The sequence below is a fragment of the Oncorhynchus mykiss genome, chromosome 6 (assembly GCF_013265735.2).
Source record: "Oncorhynchus mykiss isolate Arlee chromosome 6, USDA_OmykA_1.1, whole genome shotgun sequence".
Classification (NCBI taxonomy): domain Eukaryota; kingdom Metazoa; phylum Chordata; class Actinopteri; order Salmoniformes; family Salmonidae; genus Oncorhynchus; species Oncorhynchus mykiss.
In genome coordinates this window covers 23729088-23751283 of record NC_048570.1, presented here as the reverse complement: position 1 = coordinate 23751283, position 22196 = coordinate 23729088, and the positions used below count along the sequence as shown (strand labels likewise).

General features: G+C 41.0%; 1 protein-coding gene across 3 annotated transcripts; it reads left to right on the top strand.

The window, feature by feature from the left end:
• The first annotated feature begins 445 nt into the window (after positions 1-445).
• LOC110525554 (calcium-binding protein 1) lies at positions 446-21284 on the top strand. Of its 3 annotated transcripts, XM_021605766.2 has the most exons (7): positions 455-1452; positions 17878-17908; positions 18023-18166; positions 18275-18384; positions 18514-18588; positions 18696-18768; positions 19308-21283. In XM_021605766.2, exons 1-7 carry the CDS (start codon positions 751-753, stop codon positions 19331-19333), a joined length of 1161 nt encoding a protein of 386 aa, XP_021461441.1. In that variant the 5' UTR covers positions 455-750; the 3' UTR covers positions 19334-21283. The 3 variants fall into 3 exon arrangements, 2 of the variants coding, with proteins under 2 accessions (XP_036835575.1, XP_021461441.1); XM_036979680.1 differs by lacking the exon at positions 19308-21283 and having other exon boundaries at positions 446-1452; positions 18696-19272; XR_005052045.1 differs by having other exon boundaries at positions 447-1452; positions 18514-18768; positions 19308-21284.
• Positions 21285-22196: the final 912 nt, after the last annotated feature.

Here is a 22196-nt window from a genome sequence, read left to right as displayed (position 1 = left end):
AGACCAATAAGAAAGAGAGTTCCAAATCTCTCTGCCAATAACAGCTAGTTTTCAGTTTCCCCCTCCCCACTCAGACCCCTTCCAGAAATTGCTCTTTGCTAAGAAGCTATTTTTGCTTATTTTTGACCCTTTTAATTGTAAACAATTACAGTAAGGTACTTAATTGTTATCCCAAAAATATTTGATTAATTGAGATAAAAACTACTGCCTTGGAACTTTCAAAAAATGGTTGAGAAAATGGGTTTCCATATCCATAGTTATTATCTGCATTCATTTTGGAGTTTAGCCCTCTCTGTTTAAATCAATAGAGATGTAGCCTACCATAGCTGGCAACCGAGAGATGGGCATTGACATGTACTGCTGAATTATGACCCATTCCAATTGAAGACAGCATAGCCTACCGCAATCATTTATGAGCACGGTGTTTGGTCCTCCCACAACAGAACACGCACGGTAAATTCAGGGTTCCAGGGACGTTCACATTAGTGACAGGATGACGCGACGTGAACATCGTGCTCTCCCTCATCACTATGATTTTGGTTACGCGTCTGCGCGCGCCCTGCATCAGCGGCCGGGCCACATAGCAATCAGGTGGTAAAATGCAACTTTTAAGGATAGCTTTTGAAGGCAGCTATGGTGTTGTTGTTACCTTACAAGGGCCGACAATATGAGAAAATGACATATTTGATGGGTAACTAAACGGCAATGAGTAGGTTAACCGGATGAAACGAGACTAGAAGCAAGACAATCATGAGCTCCTCTTTTCCCAAATCCGAATCCAAGACCTCATTGCTGAAATCTTCCTCGGCAAGCGGAAGATCGACACACTTCCCTGAACGTACGACAGGAACCGACCGAAATCATCATCATCATCACCACCGTCCAGCTGCAAGTCAAGTGAGCAGCAATGCCGCAGAGGAGTCTTTCTGGTCGGCAGAGTGCGACGTTACTGCGAGGAGACCCCTGTGCCACCCTTCGCTCCTCGGTACCCGGAATAGGGCGACGACCCGAGCTAGTAAGAGCCAGCCCCACGCCCCACATGGCAACGTTCCCGCCGCCCACTCCCAGGATGACCCATCTGAGCAACATGGTGTGGTTCGAGGTGTGAGAGAACGCTGCAAGTCATCCAAGCATCACCGACACCACCGGAAAACGACCCGGGACGACCAGCCAGCTGCACAACACCACAGCCACACTCACCCTACCCGTTTAGACCCCAGAATAGGCATGCAGCCCCACTCAGACTGCAAAGACGACACCGCGCTCTTGTTTGAATCGAGGGACCATACAAGGGCCAGTTCGTCTGCTAGCGTGGATGTCAGCATCCCGTCCCCAGCTTCCTCCTCGCCTATCCCCGTATCCAGCCGATCCTCTCACCGCTCTCGAAGGTCCAGCGCAGCATCTTGTGAATCTGACTTTTTGCGGCCAATTCTCAACTCGGTTTTTGGACAGGTAAGACCCTTGCCTAAAACATAATACACATTAAATTCTTAATTAAAATAATTTCTTAATTATGAAAAATAGTAATTCACTTGCAATCACAAATTATAGGCTAAGCTTCTTCAAATAGTTTCATAATCAATAAGGCCTATTTAGCCTAGTAATGTAGGCTATTTCTTAAGAGGGAGAAAGCCTACCATTATCAGTATTGATCTCAGCTAGAGGTAGTAGTCTGAATGTAATTGATAGTGCATGAAAACTATAGTATTTGAGGGTCACATTACTGTCTTGTAGTGGAATCGTACAGCCATTGAATATGCCTGGCTCACTGAGCCCAGTAAATCAATGACATTATTAATGGATGAGCTTGTCTCTGAAAGCACAGAGGGCTTCAGTGAGTCTTCTTATTAGAGCTTCTATGTTAATGAACTGTGAAAAGGGAACCATATAGGCTGTCCTCATTGTACATTTCACATAAAATTATCCAGAAATGTAATGGCCACATTTGGTGCACAAATTGTTATCCTCACATGTACCATGATGTCACAGGTGATTTAGCCTTAACGTTCCAGATTTCTCTGCCTCTGTAATATTCACAGCTACACACATTGCCATATAAAGCCATGTCTCGATTGATGGTTTCTCAGCATGGATGTACAGTAGTAGGCCTACACATTGGAATGAAAGAGGCAGAGGAGAGAGAGATACAGAGTAGAACGCTTCTGAAGTGTCCATTTGTATGACACTGAAATCAATGTGATTTGCATATTCATAAATACATTGATTTAAAAATATATATAACTATCTTTTTTGTATTTTGCTGTTTGAAGGTAGCCTAGTTACGTTGAAGGTAGCCTAGTCACGTTGAAGGTAGCCTAGTCACTTTGAAGTATCTCGTCACGATGAAAGGATGTTAGATGTTCCTCACAGATGTCACTGCGCTCCGAACAGGTGTTTTCCAAACATGTGCTGGATGTGTATATAGATATTCAAATTATTGCCCAGAAATAAACAACCAATTATTATTCATGCACAGAGCTTAATCTCCATAGTGACATAGGCCTTCACATAGTCGATTTACTGGTGTTTAGGCTATGCCTATCTATAGCTCAAGCAATTGTTTTAGGATGGTTGTGTAAATGTCAAAATATGTCAACTACCGTTGATGCTTATAAGCCACATGGAATACAGTAGTAACTAGAGGTCGACCGATTCATCGTAATGGCCAATTAATTAGGGCCGATTTCAAGTTTTCATAACAATCGAAAATCTGTATTTTTTTTACACCTTTATTTAACTAGGCAAGTCAGTTAAGAACACATTCTTATTTTCAAGGAACGGTGGGTTAACTGCCTTGTTCTGGGGCAGAACGACAGCTTTATACCTTGTCAGCTCGGGGGATTCAATCTTGCAACCGTACAGTTAACTAGTCCAACGCTCTAACCACCTGATTACATTGCACTCCATGAGGAGACTGCCTGTTACGCGAATGCAGTAAGAATCCAAGGTAAGTTGCTAGCTATCATTAAACTTATCTTATAAAAAACAATCAATCAATCATAATCACTAGTTAACTAAACATGGTTGATGATATTACTAGTTTATCTTACTAGTTTATCTAGCGTGTACCTAACCATAAACATCAATGCCTTTCTTAAAATCAATACACAGAAGTATACATTTTTAAACCTGCATATTTAGCACAAATAAATCCAGGTTAGCAGGCAATATTAACCAGGTGAAATTGTGTCACTTCTCTTGCTTTCATTGCACGCAGAGTCAGGGTATATGCAACAGTTTGGGCCGCCTGACTCGTTGCAAACTAATTTGCCAGAATTTTACATAATTATGACATAACATTGAAGGTTGTGCATTGTAACAGGAATATTTAGACTTATGGATGCCACCCGTTAGATAAAATACGGAACGGTTCCGTATTTCACTGAAAGAATAAACATTTTGTTTTCAAGATGATAGTTTCCGGATTCGACCATATTAATGACCTAAGGCTCGTATTTCTGTGTGTTATTATGTTATAATTAAGTCTATGATTTGATAGAGCAGTCTGCCTGAGCGATGGTAGACACCAGCAGGCTCGTAAGCATTCATTCAAACAGCACTTTTGTGCGTTTTGCCAGCAGCTCGTCGCTGTGCTTCAAGCATTGTGCTGTTTATGACTTCAAGCCTATCAACTCCCGAGATTAGGCTGGTGTAACCGATGTGAAATGGCTAGCTAGTTAGCGCGGTGTGCGCTAATAGCATTTCAAACGTCACTCACTCTGAGACTTGGAGTAGTTGTTCCCCTTGCTCTGCATGGGTAACGCTGCTTCGAGGGTGGCTGTTGTCAATGTGTTCCTGGTTCGAGCCCAGGTAGGAGCGAGTAGAGGGACGGAAGCTATACTGTTACACTGGCAATACTAAAGTGCCTATTAGAACATCCAATAGTCAAAGGTATATGAAATACAAATTGTATAGGGAGAAATAGTCCTATAATAACTACAACCTAAAACGTCTTACCTGGGAATATTGGAAAACTCATGTTAAAAGGAACCACCAGCTTTCATATGTTCTCATGTTCTGAGCAAGGAACTTAAACATTAGCTTTCTGACACATATTGCACTTTTACTTTCTTCTCCAACACTTTGTTTTTGCATTATTTAAAACAAATTTAACATGTTTGATTATTTATTTGAGGCTAAATTGATTTTATTCATATATTATATTAAGTTAAAATAAGTGTTCATTCAGTATGGTTGTAATTGTCATTATTACAAATAAATAAATAAAATTGTCCGATTTAATCGGTATCGGCTTTTTTTGGTCCTCCAATAATCAGTATCGTTTGAAAAATCATAATTGGTCTGTCACGCTCTGACCGTAGATATCTGTTTTCTATATATTTTGGTTAGGTCAGGGCGTGACTAGGGTGGGTACGCTAGTTTTATATTGTCTAGGGTTTTTTGTATGTGTAGGGTTTTTGTAGGTCTAGGTGATTTGTATGTCTATGGTGGCCTGATATGGTTCCCAATCAGAGGCAGCTGTTTATCGTTGTCTCTGATTGGGGATCATATTTAGGTAGCCATTTCAATTTGGTGTTTGTGGGATCTTGTCTATGTGTAGTTGCCTGTCAGCACTCATTTGTATAGCTTCACATTTCGTTTTGTTATTTTGTTAGTTTGTTCAGTGTTTCATTCTTTAAAAAAATAAGAATGTACGCATACCACGCTGCGCTTTGGTCCGATCCTTATAACGAACGTGACATGGTCGACCTCTAGAAGTAACTACATTCAGGCATTATAATGACACTTTACGCTAGAGGACACTGATAATGTATTAGTATTGCTCAAAATTCAACATGATTAGATCAGAAAACATTGCTATATTAGTGAATGATTTGTGTCCCTGCTCTGTAAACATAGTAATGTGCGGGTGCTGACCCTTCTGCAGACTGGGGTACTTAGTGTTCATAAAGAGGAAGTTGGTATTGGTCTGTCATTGGGAGTGTGCGGCATCATGGAATGGGCTCTTGACTTTGTGGATCACTCTTGGGACTTGTATGGTGATGGTGTGTTGTGATATGCTATGCCTCATACTGTGGTTATAATCTATTCAATAAGTGTCCTACGGATTAGGTGGAGTATATTATGTGTTCTCAATGTTTAATTAGTTTCCTTTTGTGTTTTTGATGAGCGTTTGCAAACTGAAGCTTTGGTGCTTCTAACAATGAAGTCAGTGGGTCTTTGTGACAACCCTCAGCTCAGCAGTCAATCTATTTCCATATTTGTTTTTTCTCTTGTGTGTTTTCCCTGTCATCTGTGAGTCAGTCAGGAAGTGTGTGCCAGTGAAACATAAGCGCAATATGAATCAGCTCTTTATGACACGTTAATTGAGAGGTGGTGAGACACAGGGAGAAGCGTAACACATCTTCTATTAGATCCCAATGAAGCATGTGTTATAAGACACAATGTTTCTGAGACAAATAAAGCAGCCATCTCATTCTACCTAGTTGCTTTTTTTTCTTACAGACTACCGGTATAACAGAATGTTCCAAAATTAATCCAATGCTCCAATGTTCCCCCCCCCCCCCTCCATGGTTTTCTCTCCCTCCCCTTCCATGACGTTCTCTGTTCATTTGGCTCTGTATCTGTTAGGTCAGTGTGACCTTGTCATTGTCTACAGAGTGGTGGAGTTGGGAGGGGGGAGGAGAGTGAAGGATAGAGGGATGATGGGGAAAATAGAGGGTAGGAGATAGAGAGCCAGGTGACAGTTGAGCAGAAAAATGTATTCATCTCTGGTGTACCTGTACATTTACAATTAATTATTTACAGGCACAATTAAAGGAACTGTGTCATTTTACAGTCAGTTCCATCTAGTGCTTAAAACCAGGTGTGAAATTGAACAGAGTTTGATGTGTACTGTTTACATGTGGATGTGCATGCGTACACATTTGCATGATGCTAACATGATGCAAGCAAATCAAAGAATGGCTCTGATCAGATGTGTGATGAAGTTCACCATAACTCTGAGAAAGAGTGCTACATTAGCTAAATATGCTCCTACCAAGATTAATCATCACCTGAGAGAGAGCGAGAGAGAGAGTGCGAGGGAGGAAGGTTATATCAGAGATGTTGTACAAATAACTTACACCATCTGCGTGTTTCACTGTCATCCAACGTGTCAGCCAATTCTCATTGCCTGTCTCCCAAAGTAGCTGCATATTTAGCTGGTTTTACATTTATAGCCTATTGATGAACAATTTAAGGAAATGGTGCAATAAATGAGTGGGGCATGTTGTATTTGTCTCACAGTGATAACTGTGATATCAATGGCAGTGCAACCAACCGTAGTGCAAATTGCCCCCTCTGATACGCCTGAAAGACAAAATTATTGAGGTGTAGCGGTCTACTACTTTATTCATCAGTACTGTAACAGTCAGGGATCATTTTCATGGCTTGGCATTTGAGAGAAAGTGGAATTAAAAACACTCAATGGCACAGCAGTATATAATAATCCATTCATTAAACCATGAATCACTATTAGTCCCACCTAAACCTGCACTTAACGCAGGGTAAAAACATTGTTACAAATACTTTTGCTAATTTCCCTGCATATTTTCCTCATTTTGTTATATATTTGCTTAACATTGTTGATGTTGTTTAGTCAAGCTTGCATTCTTTATATGTGCCAGAAAATGGTATCCTGCCGCTTTTAGACAGATGTGCCTTTTTTTAAACACCTGCTGCCCCCTAAATATCGCTGCACAACCTTCCTGCTGATTAGAATCGTGTATGTTTGTGTAGGTAATGAAATGTGTCATGTGTTTTGAGAGAGACGGAAGGAGACTGTGGGTAAAGGATCGGCATCTTCTCTCTGCATTATTTGTTTCAGCTTGTGCATTTCATGGGAAAGTTGGATCAACCTCCCCCTTTCCCCCCCCTTTCCATCTCTTCCTCCCTCCCTCCCTCTGTCCTTCTCTCTCCCTCTCTTTTACTGTTTTTGTTGGTCCTGTCACTGTCGTTTCCACTTTCGTTAGGTGCTAAGCAGCTCAGCTCTCTCTCAATAATTCTTACACTCTACCTCAAATCAAATGTTGTCACATGCGCCGAATACAATGTGTAGACCTTACCTTGAAATGCTTACAAGCCCTTAACCAGCAATGCAGTTTTAAGAAGAAAAAAAAGTTAAGAAAATATTTACAAACTATAGTAGAAGAAAGTAACACAAAATAACAAGGCTATATACAGGGGGTACCGGTACCGGGTCAATGTGCGGGGGAGGGGGGGGGGGTAAAGGTTAGTCGAGGTAATTGAGGTAATATGTACACTACCGTTCAAAAGTTTGGGGTCACTTAGAAATGTCCTTGTTTTTTAAAGAAAAGCTATTTTTTTGTCCATTTAAATTAACATCAAATTGATCCGAAATACAGTGTAGACATTGTTAATGTTGTAAATGACTATTGTAGCTGGAAACGGCAGATTTTTTATGGAATATCTACACGTGTTCCAATGGCAAGTTGTATTAGCTAATCCAAGTTTATAATTTTAAAAGGCTAATTGATCATTAGAAAACCCGGTTAGCACAGCTGAAAACTGTGGTTCTGATTTTAAAGAAGCATTAAAACTGGCCTTCTTTAGACTAGTTGAGTATCTGGAGCATCAGCATTTGTGGGTTTGATTACAGGCTCAAAATGGCCAGAAACAAGTAATTGTCTTCTGAAACTCGTCAGTCTATTATTGTTCTGTGAAATTAAGGCTATTCCATGTGAGAAATTGCCAAGAAACTGAAGATCTCGTACAACATTGTGTACTACTCCCTTCACAGAACAGCGCACACTTGCTCTAACCAGAATAGAAAGAGGAGTGGAAGGTCCCGGTGCACAACTGAGCAAGAGGAGAAGTACATTAGTGTCTAGTTTGAGAAACAGATTCCTCACAAGTCCTCAACTGGCAGCTTCATTAAATAATACCCGCAAAACACCAGTCTCTGTAACGGCTTTCTTCCTGGGAAGGAGAGGACCAAAATGCAGTGTGGTTATTTATAAACATCTTTTAATGAAAGATGAAACCGTGAACACTATACAAAATAAGAAAACGTGGAAAAACCGAAACAGTCCTAACTGGTGCAAAACACAGAGACAGGAACAATCACCCACCAGATACCTAAAGAATATGGCTGCCTAAATATGGTTCCCAATCAGAGACAACGATAAACACCTGCCTCTGATTGAGAACCACTCTAGGCAACCATAGACTCACCTAGACAACTACACTGAACACAACCCCATAAATCTAATAAACCCCTAGACAAGACGAAACACAATAAATCACCCATGTCACACCCTGGCCTAACCAAAATAATAAAGAAAACACAGATTACTAAGGCCAGGGCGTGACAGTCTCAACGTCAACAGTGAAGAGGTGACTCCGGGATGCTGGCCTTCTAGGCAGAGTTGCAAAGAAAAAGCCATATCTCAGACTGGCCAATAAAAATAAAAGATTAAGATGGGCAAAAGAACACAGACACTGGACAGATGTAGATTGGGAAAAAGTGTTATGGACAGACTAATCTAAGTTTGAGGTGTTCGGATCACAAAGAAGAACATTTGTGAGATGCAGAAAAAATGAAAATATGCTGGAGGAGTGCTTGACGCCATCTGTCAAGCATGGTGGAGGCAATGTGATGGTCTGGAGTTGCTTTGGTGGTGGTAAAGTGGGAGATGTGTACAGGTTAAAAGGGATCTTGAAGGAAGGCCATCACTCCATTTTGCAATGCCATGCCATACCCTGTGAACGGCACTTAATTGGAGCCAATTTCCTCCTACAACAGGACAATGACCCAAGCACATCTCCAAACTATGCAATAACTTTTTAGGGAAGAAGCAGTCAGGTGGTATTCTCTCTATAATGGAGTGGCCAGCACAGTCACCGGATGTCAACCCTATTGAGCTGTTGTGGGATCAGCTTGACCGTATGGTACGTAAGAAGTGCCCATCAAGCCAATCCAACTTGTGGGAGGTGCTTCAGGAAGCATATGGGGTGAAATCTCTTCAGATTACCTCAACAAATTGGCAACTAGAATGCCAAAGGTCTGCAAGGCTGTAATTGCTGCAAATTGAGGATTCTTTGACGAAAGAGAAGTTTGAAGGACACAATTATTAATTCAATTAAAAATCATTATTTATAACCATGTCAATGTCTTGACTATATTTCCTATTCATTTTGCAACTCTGTTGATGTATGTTTTCATGGAAAAAAAGGACATTTCTAATTGACCACAAACTTTTGAACGGTAGTGTAGGTAGGGGTAAAGTGACTATGCATAGATAATAAACAGCGAGTAGCAGCAGCATGAAACAAAAAACGAGGGGTCAATTCAATTAGTCCGGGTTACCATTTGATTAACTGTTCAGCAGTCTTGTGGTTTGAGGGTAGATGCTGTTAAGGAGCCTTTTGGACCTAGACTTGGCGGTCCTGTACCGCTTGGCATGCGGTAGCAGAGAGAACAGGGTGGCTGGAGTCTTTGACCATTTTTAGTGCCTCCTGGTATACAGGTCCTGCACAACAGGAAGCTTGGCCCCAGTGATGTATTGGGCTGTACACAGTACCCTCTGTAGCGCATTGCGGTCAGATGCCGACCAGTTGCCATACCAGGCAGTGATGCAACCAGTCAGGATGCTCTCGATGGTGCAGCTGTAGAACCCATGCCAAATCTCCGGAGGGGGAATAGGCATTGTCGTGCACTCTTCACAACTGTCTTGGTGTGTTTGGACCATGATAGTTTGTTGGTGATGTGGACACCAAGAATCTTGAAGCTCTCGACCTCTATCCACATGGCTCTACCTCAAACCTGTGTTAACTCTCCTCTCCTCCAAGCCCTCTCAGAAAGACCCTTGTCGTCTTTTTAAGTCTGGTGCAAACCCTTGTTTTCTACCATTGGGAACTGTGTAAAATCTCTTTTTAGAATCCTCTCCAAAAAGGTAAGGTTGTATTTAATGTGATGCACTGTAGCCAGGGTTGAGGAGTAATTGATTACATGTAATCAGTTACATGTAATCTGATTACAAAAAACTAACTGTACAGATACGTTACCAGAAAAAAATATTGAAATCAGATTACATATACATTTGAAAAAGTAAATGATTACTTCTTGGATTACTTTTAAATTCAGAAAGGATGTTTGCGAGAAGAAAAAAAACATAACACTTTTCTGTTTTATTAATGACATTCAATTCAGCATTGAAAAGTCAGAGACCGCAATGATGACACACCAAATGCATTTGATGGATCCTTTTTGTGTTCTTTGAATGCCTCTTAAGGGTAAAGTAGTCTGAAGTAATCAGATTACGTTACTGAGTTTTGGTAGTCCAAAAGTTACGTTACTGATTACAATTTTGGACAGGTAACTAGTAACTGTAACAGATTACATTTACAAAGTTACCTACCCAACCCTGACTATAGCGCATGTGCTTTACCTCTGCAGCTGTCTATCTTGTGTCTGTTCCCATGTGCTGGACTATTTCACAATTTGTACAAAATGCTGTACAGAGATATGCTAATTGGAAAAGTGATTAAATGTGAAAGGGTTTTTTACTGCACCTAATTTTAGAACTGCCTTTACTACTGTGTGGTGTATTTAGGAACCTTCATATTTACAGTTGGAGTGTGAAACTGTTGCTCTGATGAGGAGACTTTATTTTGTTACTATCCACTGCTTATTTTTGTTTTAATCTACCACCTGACAATTATGTCAAATATACAGTACCAGTCAAACGTTTGGACACACCTACTCATTCCAAAATGGACGTGGCTTCACATTTTCAGATTTGAAGAAAATGGTGGAAAATATGCAGCCGATGTCCGATGAGAGTGGTTACAAATGCATTGCTTTAACTAATTATGTCAAATTTTAAGAAAATGTTTAGCAATGTAATAAAGAAATTACTTTTTAAATAAGTTAGGTTACACATTATGTTGGCTGACAATTTGTTAGCTACGCTATCCTTATGAAACACACAGCATTACAGAAGTATGTACCGGTATGTTAGCTAGTTACCTAGTTGGCTAATACATCAAACTTGCCAGGCAGTATATTAACTATATGCTAAATAACTACCCAACATTTATTGACTTGATTATTCACGTAATTCTTAGCTAAGTGTTATAGTTGTTGTGCGTTCTCAATGGACATTGTTAATTCTGGCTATCTACTCCGATTTCAGAGTGTGCCAGAGTCAGAGTGTCAGTAAAAGTTGCCAAAAAAAGAATAATTAAATTGTATCCAGCAGCACAGTTACAGTCACCAACAATCTGGATAACATGAAAACAGCCTAACCAGCTCTGCTAGGGTGAGTAAAATGGTCAGAGTGAGGTGCTCTCTCATTTGTGTCTGGAAGTAGCTAGCTTGGGTGCTTGACTGCCGTTGTAAGGTCAGAATGCTCGGATCACTAACCCTACTCCTTGGCCAGAGCAAAACGCTCTGAATTTACGAATGGACAATCTGACAACGCTCTGAATTTACGAATGCCCAGAGCGCTCTCTGGCACTCCAGATTGAATTTACGAACACACTCGACATCATAAAATGTCTAGCTTGTCATTTGTTATGCAAACAAGCTAGCAAGAGGTTGCATAGCAACACCATCAACTTCCGGTTAACAGGCGAATCGCTAGTTTGCTCAACTGAAACGATACTGTTCCTTTACAGTATACTAAAATGAAATAATAGTATGTAGTATATACTCATTAAGTACGTTGTATACAGTATGTTATTATGGGTATTCAAACACCGCTCAAGTCCATAGTTTGTCAAGAACAGCTCAAATAAGCAAAGAGAAACAATAGCCCATCATTACTTTAAGACATGAAGGTCAGTCAATCGGGAAGATTTCAAGAACTTTGGAAGTTTCTTCAAGTGCAGTCGCAAAAACCATCAAGCTTTATGATGAAACTGGCTCTCATGAGGATCGCCACAGGAAAGGAAGACCCAGAGTTACCTCTGCTGCAGAAGATACGTTCAAATCAAATCAAAGTTTATTTGTCACGTGTGAAATGTTTACTTACAGGCTCTAAACAATAGTGCGGGGGGGGGGGTGAAGGTGTGTGTGTAGGTAAGTAAAGAAATAAAACAACAGTAAAAAGACATTTGAAAATAAGAGTAGCAAGACTACAGTGCCTTGCGAAAGTATTCGGCCCCCTTGATCTTTGCGACCTTTTGCCACATTTCAGGCTTCAAACATAAAGATATAAAACTGTATTTTTTTGTGAAGAATCAACAACAAGTGGGACACAATCATGAAGTGGAACGACATTTATTGGATATTTCAAACTTTTTTAACAAATCAAAAACTGAAAAATTGGGCGTGCAAAATTATTCAGCCCCTTTACTTTCAGTGCAGCAAACTCTCTCCAGAAGTTCAGTGAGGATCTCTGAATGATCCAATGTTGACCTAAATGACTTATGATGATAAATACAATCCACCTGTGTGTAATCAAGTCTCCGTGTAAATGCACCTGCACTGTGATAGTCTCAGAGGTCCGTTAAAAGCGCAGAGAGCATCATGAAGAACAAGGAACACACCAGGCAGGTCCGAGATACTGTTGTGAAGAAGTATAAAGCCGGATTTGGAAACAAAAAGATTTCCCAAGCTTTAAACATCCCAAGGAGCACTGTGCAAGCGATAATATTGAAATGGAAGGAGTATCAGACCACTGCAAATCTACCAAGACCTGGCCGTCCCTCTAAACTTTCAGCTCATACAAGGAGAAGACTGATCAGAGATACAGCCAAGAGGCCCATGATCACTCTGGATGAACTGCAGAGATCTACAGCTGAGGTGGGAGACTCTGTCCATAGGACAACAATCAGTCGTATATTGCACAAATCTGGCCTTTATGGAAGAGTGGCAAGAAGAAAGCCATTTCTTAAAGATATCCATAAAAAGTGTTGTTTAAAGTTTGCCACAAGCCACCTGGGAGACACACCAAACATGTGGAAGAAGGTGCTCTGGTCAGATGAAACTAAAATTGAACTTTTTGGCAACAATGCAAAACGTTATGTTTGGCGTAAAAGCAACACAGCTGAACACACCATCCCCACTGTCAAACATGGTGGTGGCAGCATCATGGTTTGGGCCTGCTTTTCTTCAGCAGGGACAGGGAAGATGGTTAAAATTGATGGGAAGATGGATGGAGCCAAATACAGGACCATTCTGGAAGAAAACCTGATGGAGTCTGCAAAAGACCTGAGACTGGGATGGAGATTTGTCTTCCAACAAGACAATGATCCAAAACATAAAGCAAAATCTACAATGGAATGGTTCAAAAATAAACATATCCAGGTGTTAGAATGGCCAAGTCAAAGTCCAGACCTGAATCCAATCGAGAATCTGTAGAAAGAACTGAAAACTGCTGTTCACAAATGCTCTCCATCCAACCTCACTGAGCTCGAGCTGTTTTGCAAGGAGGAATGCACATCTCTCGATGTGCAAAACTGATAGAGACATACCCCAAGCGACTTACAGCTGTAATCGCAGCAAAAGGTGGCGCTACAAAGTATTAACTTAAGGGGGCTGAATAATTTTGCACGCCCAATTTTTCAATTTTTGATTTGTTAAAAAAGTTTGAATTATCCAATAAATGTCGTTCCACTTCATGATTGTGTCCCACTTGTTGTTGATTCTTCACAAAAAAATACAGTTTTATATCTTTATGTTTGAAGCCTGAAATGTGGCAAAAGGTCGCAAAGTTCAAGGGGGCCGAATACTTTCGCAAGGCACTGTATATACAGACACCGGTTAGTCAGGCTTATTGAGGTAGTATGTACATGTAGGTATGGTTAAAGTGACTATGCATATATGATGACCAGAGAGTAGCAGTAGTGTAAAAAGAGGGGTTGGCGGGTGGTGGGACACAATGCAGATAGCCCGGTTAGCCAATGTGCGGGAGCACTGGTTAGTCTGGCCAATTGAGGTAGTATGTACATGAATGTATAGTTAAAGGGACTATGCATATACGATAAACAGAGAGTAGCAGCAGCATAAAAGAAGGGTTCACAGAGTTCAAGTAACAGACACATCTCAACATCCACTGTTCAGAGGAGACTGTGTGAATCAGGCCTTTATGGTCGAATTGCTGGAAAGAAACGACTACTAAAGGACACCAATAATAAGAAGAGACTTGCTTGGGCCAAGAAACACGAGCATTGGACATTAGACCAGTGGAAATCTGTCCTTTGGTCTGATAAGTCCAAGTTTGAGATTTTTGGTTCCAACCGCCGTGTCTTTGTGAGACGCAGAGTAGGTGAACGTATGATCTTTGCATGTGTGGTTCCCACGGTGATGCATGGAGGAGTAGGTGTGATGGTGTGGGGATACTTTGCTGGTGGTACTGTCAGTGATTTATTTAGAATTCAAGGCACACTTAACCAGCGTGGCTACTACAGCATTCTGCAGTGATACGTCATCCCATCTGGTTTAAGCTTGGGTGGGACTGTCATTTGTTTTTCAACAGGACAATGACGCAAAGCACACCTCCAGGCTGTGTAAGGGCTATTTGACCAAGGAGAGTGATGGAGTGCTGCATCAGATGACCTGACCTCCACAATCACCTGACCTCAACCCAATTGAGATGTTTTGGGATGAGTTGCACCGCAGCGTAAAGGAAAAGCAGACAACGAGTGCTCAGCATATGTGGGAACTCCTTCAAGACTGTTAGAAAAGCATTCCTCATTAAGCTGGTTGAGAGAATGCCAAGAGTGTGCAAAGCTGTCATCAAGGCAAATGGTGGCTTCTTTGAAGAATATATAATATATTTTAATTTGTTTAACACTTTTTTCATTTACTGAATGATTCCATATGTGTTATTTCATAGTATTCTACAATGCAGAAAATAGTAAAAATAAAGAAAAACCCTTGAATGAGTAGGTGTGTCCAAACTTTTGACTGGTACTGTATTACTAGAAGAAGAACAAGTCACTTGTCATTGATTTATTACATATACAGTAAAGTTCATAACAGTTTGTAGACTGTAGAGCTCTTCATCTGTGTAAATTAGTTTACAAAGCGATGAAGAGTATTTTTATACTGTTTGTCTACTCATGTCAGGCCACGTTTTTAAAATTATATTTCACTCACGACAGCAAAACATTTTTGGGGGCATCTACTACTTTCACAATGCCTCTTACCATGACTATTTATACCTATACTTGGCCTGCCTCTTGAAACTCTGCTCTGTCGTAGGGATAAAATTGCAAGTGAAGTCTTTGGCACAAATGGTCGGTCTTGGGCATCAGTGTAGAATGATGGACAGATCCAGGTTCTAGAAGCAGATCCAGGTTCTAGAAGCAGATCCAGGTTCTAGTAGAGGATTAAGAGTTGAATGGAATACACTTGTGAGTGCAGTCCTAGTTCACTGAAAGAAAGTATATTCTCTTCCATCTATTCTCTGCCTTTCATCCACTAGTCTTTCTCACCTTCCCCATGTGTGTGTGCTTACTGTCGTTTTGACAGTAAGACAGTATACATGATGTGACCAGTAAACTGTTATGATGAAAGAATGGAAAGTTGTCCACACTTTTTTATTGATGTGGATATAAAGTCCCTCCACCCCTCTCTTTTACGCCCTCTCTCTCTCTCTCTCTCTCTCTTGTTCTCTCTCTCTCCCTCTCTCTGTCTCAAACACACACACACTAAAACATTCACATTTAGAACACATTTTACTGACAGCAAGTGTGACGTTACTGATAACAAGCACTGTAAAAGTCTCCACTGATGTGCCAAAAGGCTTGCTAACAGACCCCATCCCGCTGGCAGCATTAGCAGATCTACTATAACTATTGCAATCAGTCATGTTTGCTGTGTGAAAGGTTTATGTAAAAAAAAATCACTTTAATAAATTAGGAAGTGGGAGTAGGATGAATGGGAGTAATTTATTAAACAGGAGAGGGCTTTTGGGTGTGAAAGCTGTCGATAATTCCTGCTAGACTAGCATAAAGGAAATTTGATAAAGTAGCAAGCAGCACAAGCTACTGACTGATAAGCATTACAACATGACTGCAGCATGACATAATTAACAGGTCAAAGGTAGGGTCCGAAACACATTGAGCAGGTCGTTCATATGAAAGGATATTATGCACTACAGACCTTACAATGTTTGTTTTTTCTATCAGATTTATTTGACAAGGCATGTAGATTTTTGAGAAATTAGAGACTCACTGACGCTATACACGTCTAATTGACTTACTACTCCCTCTCAACTCTACCTCTGAGTTCATTCTGTCCCAAAGCTGCTGTTGACTACGCGTCTCTAACACTGTCTCTGTCCCCCTATACCTGAACCCCCCTGGCCCCCCTGGAAAGCTGGTCCAGGAAGACAGGAGGCAGTACAGAGGTGGTGCAGTCCTGTGATGAAAGGGGCCTCCCCATTTGAGGGGCCTATCAGGAGCCGCTCATAACCCTAGCACAAAACTGCGCTCTCATTCACAACATTATGGGGCCCACCTGCATCTTCCTGCTCAAGAGCCAGGCCGATATGAGGCAGGCTGTAAGTAAGTCTGGACACACACAAACACATATGCACTGAATATACCAAACATTAAGAACACCTTTCTAATTATGAGTTGCACCCCCTTTTGCCCTCAGAACAGCCTCAATTTGTCTGGCATGGACTCTACAAGCTGTCGAAAGCGTTCCACAGGGATGCTACCCCATATTGACTCCAATGCATCCCACAGTTGTGTCAAGTTGCCTGAATGTCCTTTGGGTGGTGGACCATTCTTGATACACATGGGAAACTGTTGAGCGTGAAAAACCCAGCAGCATTGCAGTTTCTTGACACAAACCTGTACGCCTGGCACCTACTACCATACCCCGTTCAAAGGCACTTACATTTTTTGTGTTGCCCATTCACACTCTGAATGGCACACATACACAATCTATGTGTATTATCTCAAGGCTTAAAAATGCTTCTTTAACCTGTATCCTCCGCTTCATCTACACTGATTGATGTGGATTTAACAAGTGACATCAATAAGGGATCATAGCTTTCACCTGGAATCACCTGGTCAGTCTATGTCATGGAAATAGCAGGTGTTCTTAATGCTTTGTATACTTTGTGTGTGCGTGTGTGTGTGTGTGTGCGCGTGTGTGTGTGTGTGTGTGTGTGTGTGTGTGTGTGTGTGTGTGTGTGTGTGTGTGTGTGTGTGTGTTAAATGTAACCAGACATGATGTGTTTGGCAGATAAAGTACAAATATGTGGATGAGACCGCAAACAGGGACTTACCTACCTGGGGCTACTGTACTCCTTGGTCGACCCTCTTTCTTTTACATTCTATGTTTGTGTTGTGACTGATGTCAAAATAAACCCCTGCAGTTTGTTACATTATTGGATTAATTTAGGATTCTGATGGCCGTTTGATGTTTAACCAAATGTATTTCTTCAGGCCACTGTGTTTACACTTCTCCCTGCAGATTAACCCCTAACGGTTCTGGGATATGTCTCTCTCTCTCTCTCTGTCCTCCATATCCTTTAAAGGTTGCTTTCATTATAAGCAAGAGCTGAAAAAAGAACATAGCTACATTCCTTGCAGACTGAAAGACATGCGTTTCCCGGTTGTGCTCTGTCTCTGATGACGCTGGGAGCAGTCTGAATGGGAGTCATTAAGATGTTTGAAAACATTCCAGTGACTATATAGCTATTGTCCCTTGCTTGAGTTCCACCAGAATAGATAGAGGATTATCATGGCGCAGACCGCAGATTCACCTTTTGAAGTCGCTATGTTCCTGGGATTGTTAACATCAGATAGCGTAGGAATATAATATGATGGACTTTGACAATTGTTATCTCTAAACAACTTAATCATAATCTTTATTTATTAATTGTTAATAACTTAATTTTATTTGAAGTTCTGATTACACTGACACTGTCTTCTTTGCCCCAATAGGACAGAGACCTGAGGCCAGAGGAGATTGATGGTAAGTAATGAAAAACAAATGTTCCTGTGCTTGTCTCTCTGTAGTTGTGTCTCTGGTAGTGGCATGAGTTTTCAGATTACAGGAGAGTAATCTTTCTCTGTATTCTCTCTGCAGAGTTGCGGGATGCTTTTAAGGAGTTTGATAAGGACAAAGATGGTTTCATCAGCTGTAAAGACCTGGGAAACTGTATGAGAACCATGGGATACATGCCTACTGAAATGGAGTTGATAGAACTGAGCCAACAGATCAACATGAATTGTAAGAGTGTGCCCTAGTCTAGATATTTGCAGTACAGGTGCATTACACCATGGTTTGCTAATTCCCTCCCCTAACATGTTCTCCCTTGTTCCTTCTCTTTTTGGCAAGTGGGAGGTCATGTTGACTTTGAGGATTTTGTGGAGTTGATGGGCCCCAAACTTCTCGCTGAAACTGCAGATATGATTGGTGTAAAAGAACTGAGAGATGCCTTCAAAGAGGTGAGAAACTGGATTGCCAGAGAGAGGGAGGAGAGGGTGATTACGGAGAAAAGTAGTTCTATTGCCTGTCGGTCTAATATTTCATGCTCTGGATTATGAATGTGATCATTTGTTTTTTCCCTCATGAAGTTTGACACCAATGGTGATGGAGCGATAAGCACATCTGAGCTGAGAGAAGCCATGAGGAAGTTGCTGGGACAACAGGTGAGGTTACAGAATGAAGTCTGTCTGAGTAGCTTAACCGATGTATGCATCACTACTAAAAACGTTGTTTTACACACACGTATTCCTCCTTTGTTACTGGACTGTAGGTTGGCCACAAGGACTTAGAAGATATCCTGAGGGACATCGACTTGAATGGTGATGGGCATGTTGACTTTGAAGGTAAGCTGATGCAGAGTTTATTTATCTATACCAACAGAATAATAAAATCACAGACAATATTGTAATAGCTAGAGATTTTGCTATTCATGCTGTGTGCAAGCTAGTCTTCAGATAATGGGACAGGAGTGCTTCGTAAACACTTGATGTCAACTGGTCTTCCTTACTCTTCAATTTCATGATATTTCTTTCCTTTTATCCACTTTCTGGCAAAGCTTCAAATAGCTTTGACATTTGCAAACGGCCTGTTTCAACCATGTAAGGAAAGTGTGGTCTCCTCCTGTGTTTTCCTTATAACAGCGAGAACACAATCCCTATACCCCAATCCTTAAACTGGTAAATGCATTATGATACAGTATTCAATATGTCTGTCGGCTGCAGACAACTATGGGGCCCACTGGTCACTGTGACTCAAAAATAGACGTGCAGTAACATATGATACTGTCCACTTTCACACAGTCTGCATGTCCTCTGCATATTGTAACACACACACACAGACTGAACTTCTAATATTTGACAGGTCTTATCCTCTCTTTTCACAGAGTTTGTACGAATGATGTCCCGCTGAGAGGAGGAATGGTCGATATGGCTTCAAGTTAATTATTCTGAATGTGAACCTCGGCCCCTTTGTCATCATCATTGAATGAGCAAAACGGAATAAATACTTGGACCTCTGAGCTATCTTTTCCTGAGAAAAACTGGAATTAAAGCCCTTACCTCTAAGTAGAAACGGAAGACCACGGTACTGCTCAAAATAGTGTTCTTCCCTAAAAGCCCCACATTCCAACTTAGACAGGTTCTACTGTAGCTTACAGACTGACCCGCTAATGGTTTCCACACTATTAACCCTCCACGAACTGTATACACTTGTGTGTAGCCTGCTGTTTAGGCAAGTTTTGTTTCTCAACCTTTAAATGGCAATATTTCTTGTGACTACTGATATGTTCTTCAAGTTTGGGTAATAGAGTGAGAAAAGCAGAGAGTCTTATTTGTGTGTGTGTTTGTCACTGTGATCTTTTGTGAGGTGATCACTGTGTTTACCCAGCACCATAAATGCACCAGATCCTCTCTAATGCACTGGGTTTATGGGACAAGCAAGAGCTAAGAGGACCTCAGCAAACACGCTTTTCCCAGATCTGGAAAATAGTAGCTTTTCTTCACATTTGTGTGCAGTGCATAAACATGATGGTTTATGTGTACAGTATCCTGTCTGTCTGTCTGTCTGTCTGTCTGTCTGTCTGTCTGTCTGTCTGTCTGTCTGTCTGTCTGTCTGTCTGTCTGTCTGTCTGTCTGTACAGTTTGACAAATAAATTGCAGAGTCCTAGTTTGTCATTGTGCTGTTTTTATGCATGCCAGAGACAAACCTAATTTTAAATATAGTATTATCTGTATGGGTGTGACAGTAAATGTAATACATTGTCTAATGTATAAAGTAGGCCACGCAATCTACTAAAAATAAATGTCTACTTGTGAACCTGTTTTTCCAGTGTTGCAATAAGTCCCAGGGAAATAGCTATATGGTGTGAAGCCAGGAAAGAAGAGACAGATTGAACTATTGCAATACCAGACAAACATGTAAAGGGCCCATACTAGGGGCTTCTGTGAAGTGAAGAAGTGTCTCACAAGGACATTGGACTGACACATCAAACCTTCTTTTTCATTTTTTGCATATGGATAAACAATACAGAGCAATAGGCCTAGACCATTCTGGGCTCAAACAATATCAACATTTAAGAAAATATTCAAATAGATATGGCTAAAGGCCGACCTTGACAGAACAGAAATGATTTGTAGACTTCAGTTACTAAAGAGACGTTTTCATGGTACCAGGACACAACAATGGTGCGCGAATGACTGGCTGGCTGGAACAGAACAAGTTGTCATGGCAACTGTCTCGCTCTTCCACCTGGATCCGCAGGAGCGGCGCAACATCTCTCTTCTTTGTTCCCTACCGTCTGTCTGGACATGACCCAAAATCCACACGGGCTCCATCGTGTGGTAAATGTCTAGAATACATTTTGTTTTGAGTTCTTGATGTTCTCAATTTTCGAAACTCAAGAGATGCACGAGATAAAACTGTCTAATCGTTAGCATACAGCTAGCTACACAGCACTTTAAAAAAAAAAGTCAGGTGCAGGTTTCTTTCATCATAGTGTTCGCTGTATGCATATTGTGTGTGAATTGTGTTGTGTGTATTGCTGAATTGTCATCTGTTGATATGATTATGTGGGCTACAGGTTGTGTTTTTCTAGTGACAACATATCGGCATGGTCTGTGGTTGATCAAAACCCATGGCACAGTTTCTAAACCAGTGGTCACCAATTGTTCGATCGCGGCAGACCAGGGAGATTTGTGGCTAAATCGAGTGCGCCTACTCTGCTGGCCAATCGGATAGCTCACATCACCGTGCCTACAAGCTTCCAAGACAGGAAGACCCCGGCGACAGAAAGTTTGATACTAGCCAGCGTGAGAATTCATAACTTTTACAACCATGTTCAGATAAATACTTTTAAAGAATACAGTTGCTGTTTATATGAGTGAGTTAATGACAACGTTTTGACTCTAGCCACAAAATTAAGGAAATTATAAGGGGGGGGGGGGGGGGGGGGGGGGGCTAGAGTCTAGAGTAAAATACTTTCTATAGAACCAACTTCACGTCAGGATAGGCAAAGGAAATTAATAATTAATGTGTGTGTGTTATATTAAACATAGAGGAGGTAGAAAATGTAGGCAAGCAATAAACATTTTAGAACGTCAATTTTCTTGCCTGCCGAAATTCCCCCCTTCTATTTTGGAACTGCAAGGCCTAGCACACTTCGGAATAATTTTGGTAACTCATGTTGACCAGTCGTGTGACCCACAGAGAGTATTTGACTCTAGCCACAAAATTAAGGAAATTAGAAGGGGGGGCTAGAGGCTAGAGTCAAATACTTTCTGTGGCACACATCAGAGTCATATACTTTCTATAGAACCAACTTCACGGATAGGCAACCGAAATTAATAATTAATGTATATGTGTTATATTAAATGTAGACGAGGGAGTAAAATGTAGGCAAGCAATAAACATTTCAGAACAACTACAAGTCGAATACGACATGGGAGAGATGACGAATTTTGGCAAAGAAATGTATTTATAGACTAATACACTTGAAACAAATAGCCAAACCGAAAAATGCAGACATTACTAGTGCCTCCCCGCGATCAAACCGAGATGAATAAATCAAATGAAACGCAGCCTACCATGATCAGAAAAATCCCAACTAGCAAGCAAGTCACAGCAATGAAGAATTGAGTAAATTTGAGGTAAAATGTACATGTATGTAGGGGGTAAGTGACTGCATAGGGGGTAGAAAGTGTTAAGGAGCCTTTTGGACCTAGACATGGCACTCTTCTCGACTGTCTCGGTGTGTTTGGACCATGGTAGTTTGTTG

Bases quoted from the DNA above. Each gene is read 5' to 3' on its own strand.
- LOC110525554 (XM_036979680.1), top strand. From the start codon at position 751: ATGAGCTCCTCTTTTCCCAAATCCGAATCCAAGACCTCATTGCTGAAA. The intron at 18,167-18,274 runs GTAAGAGTGTGC...CTTTTTGGCAAG, and splicing joins CCAACAGATCAACATGAATT to TGGGAGGTCATGTTGACTTT. The intron at 18,589-18,695 runs GTGAGGTTACAG...ACTGGACTGTAG, and splicing joins GGAAGTTGCTGGGACAACAG to GTTGGCCACAAGGACTTAGA.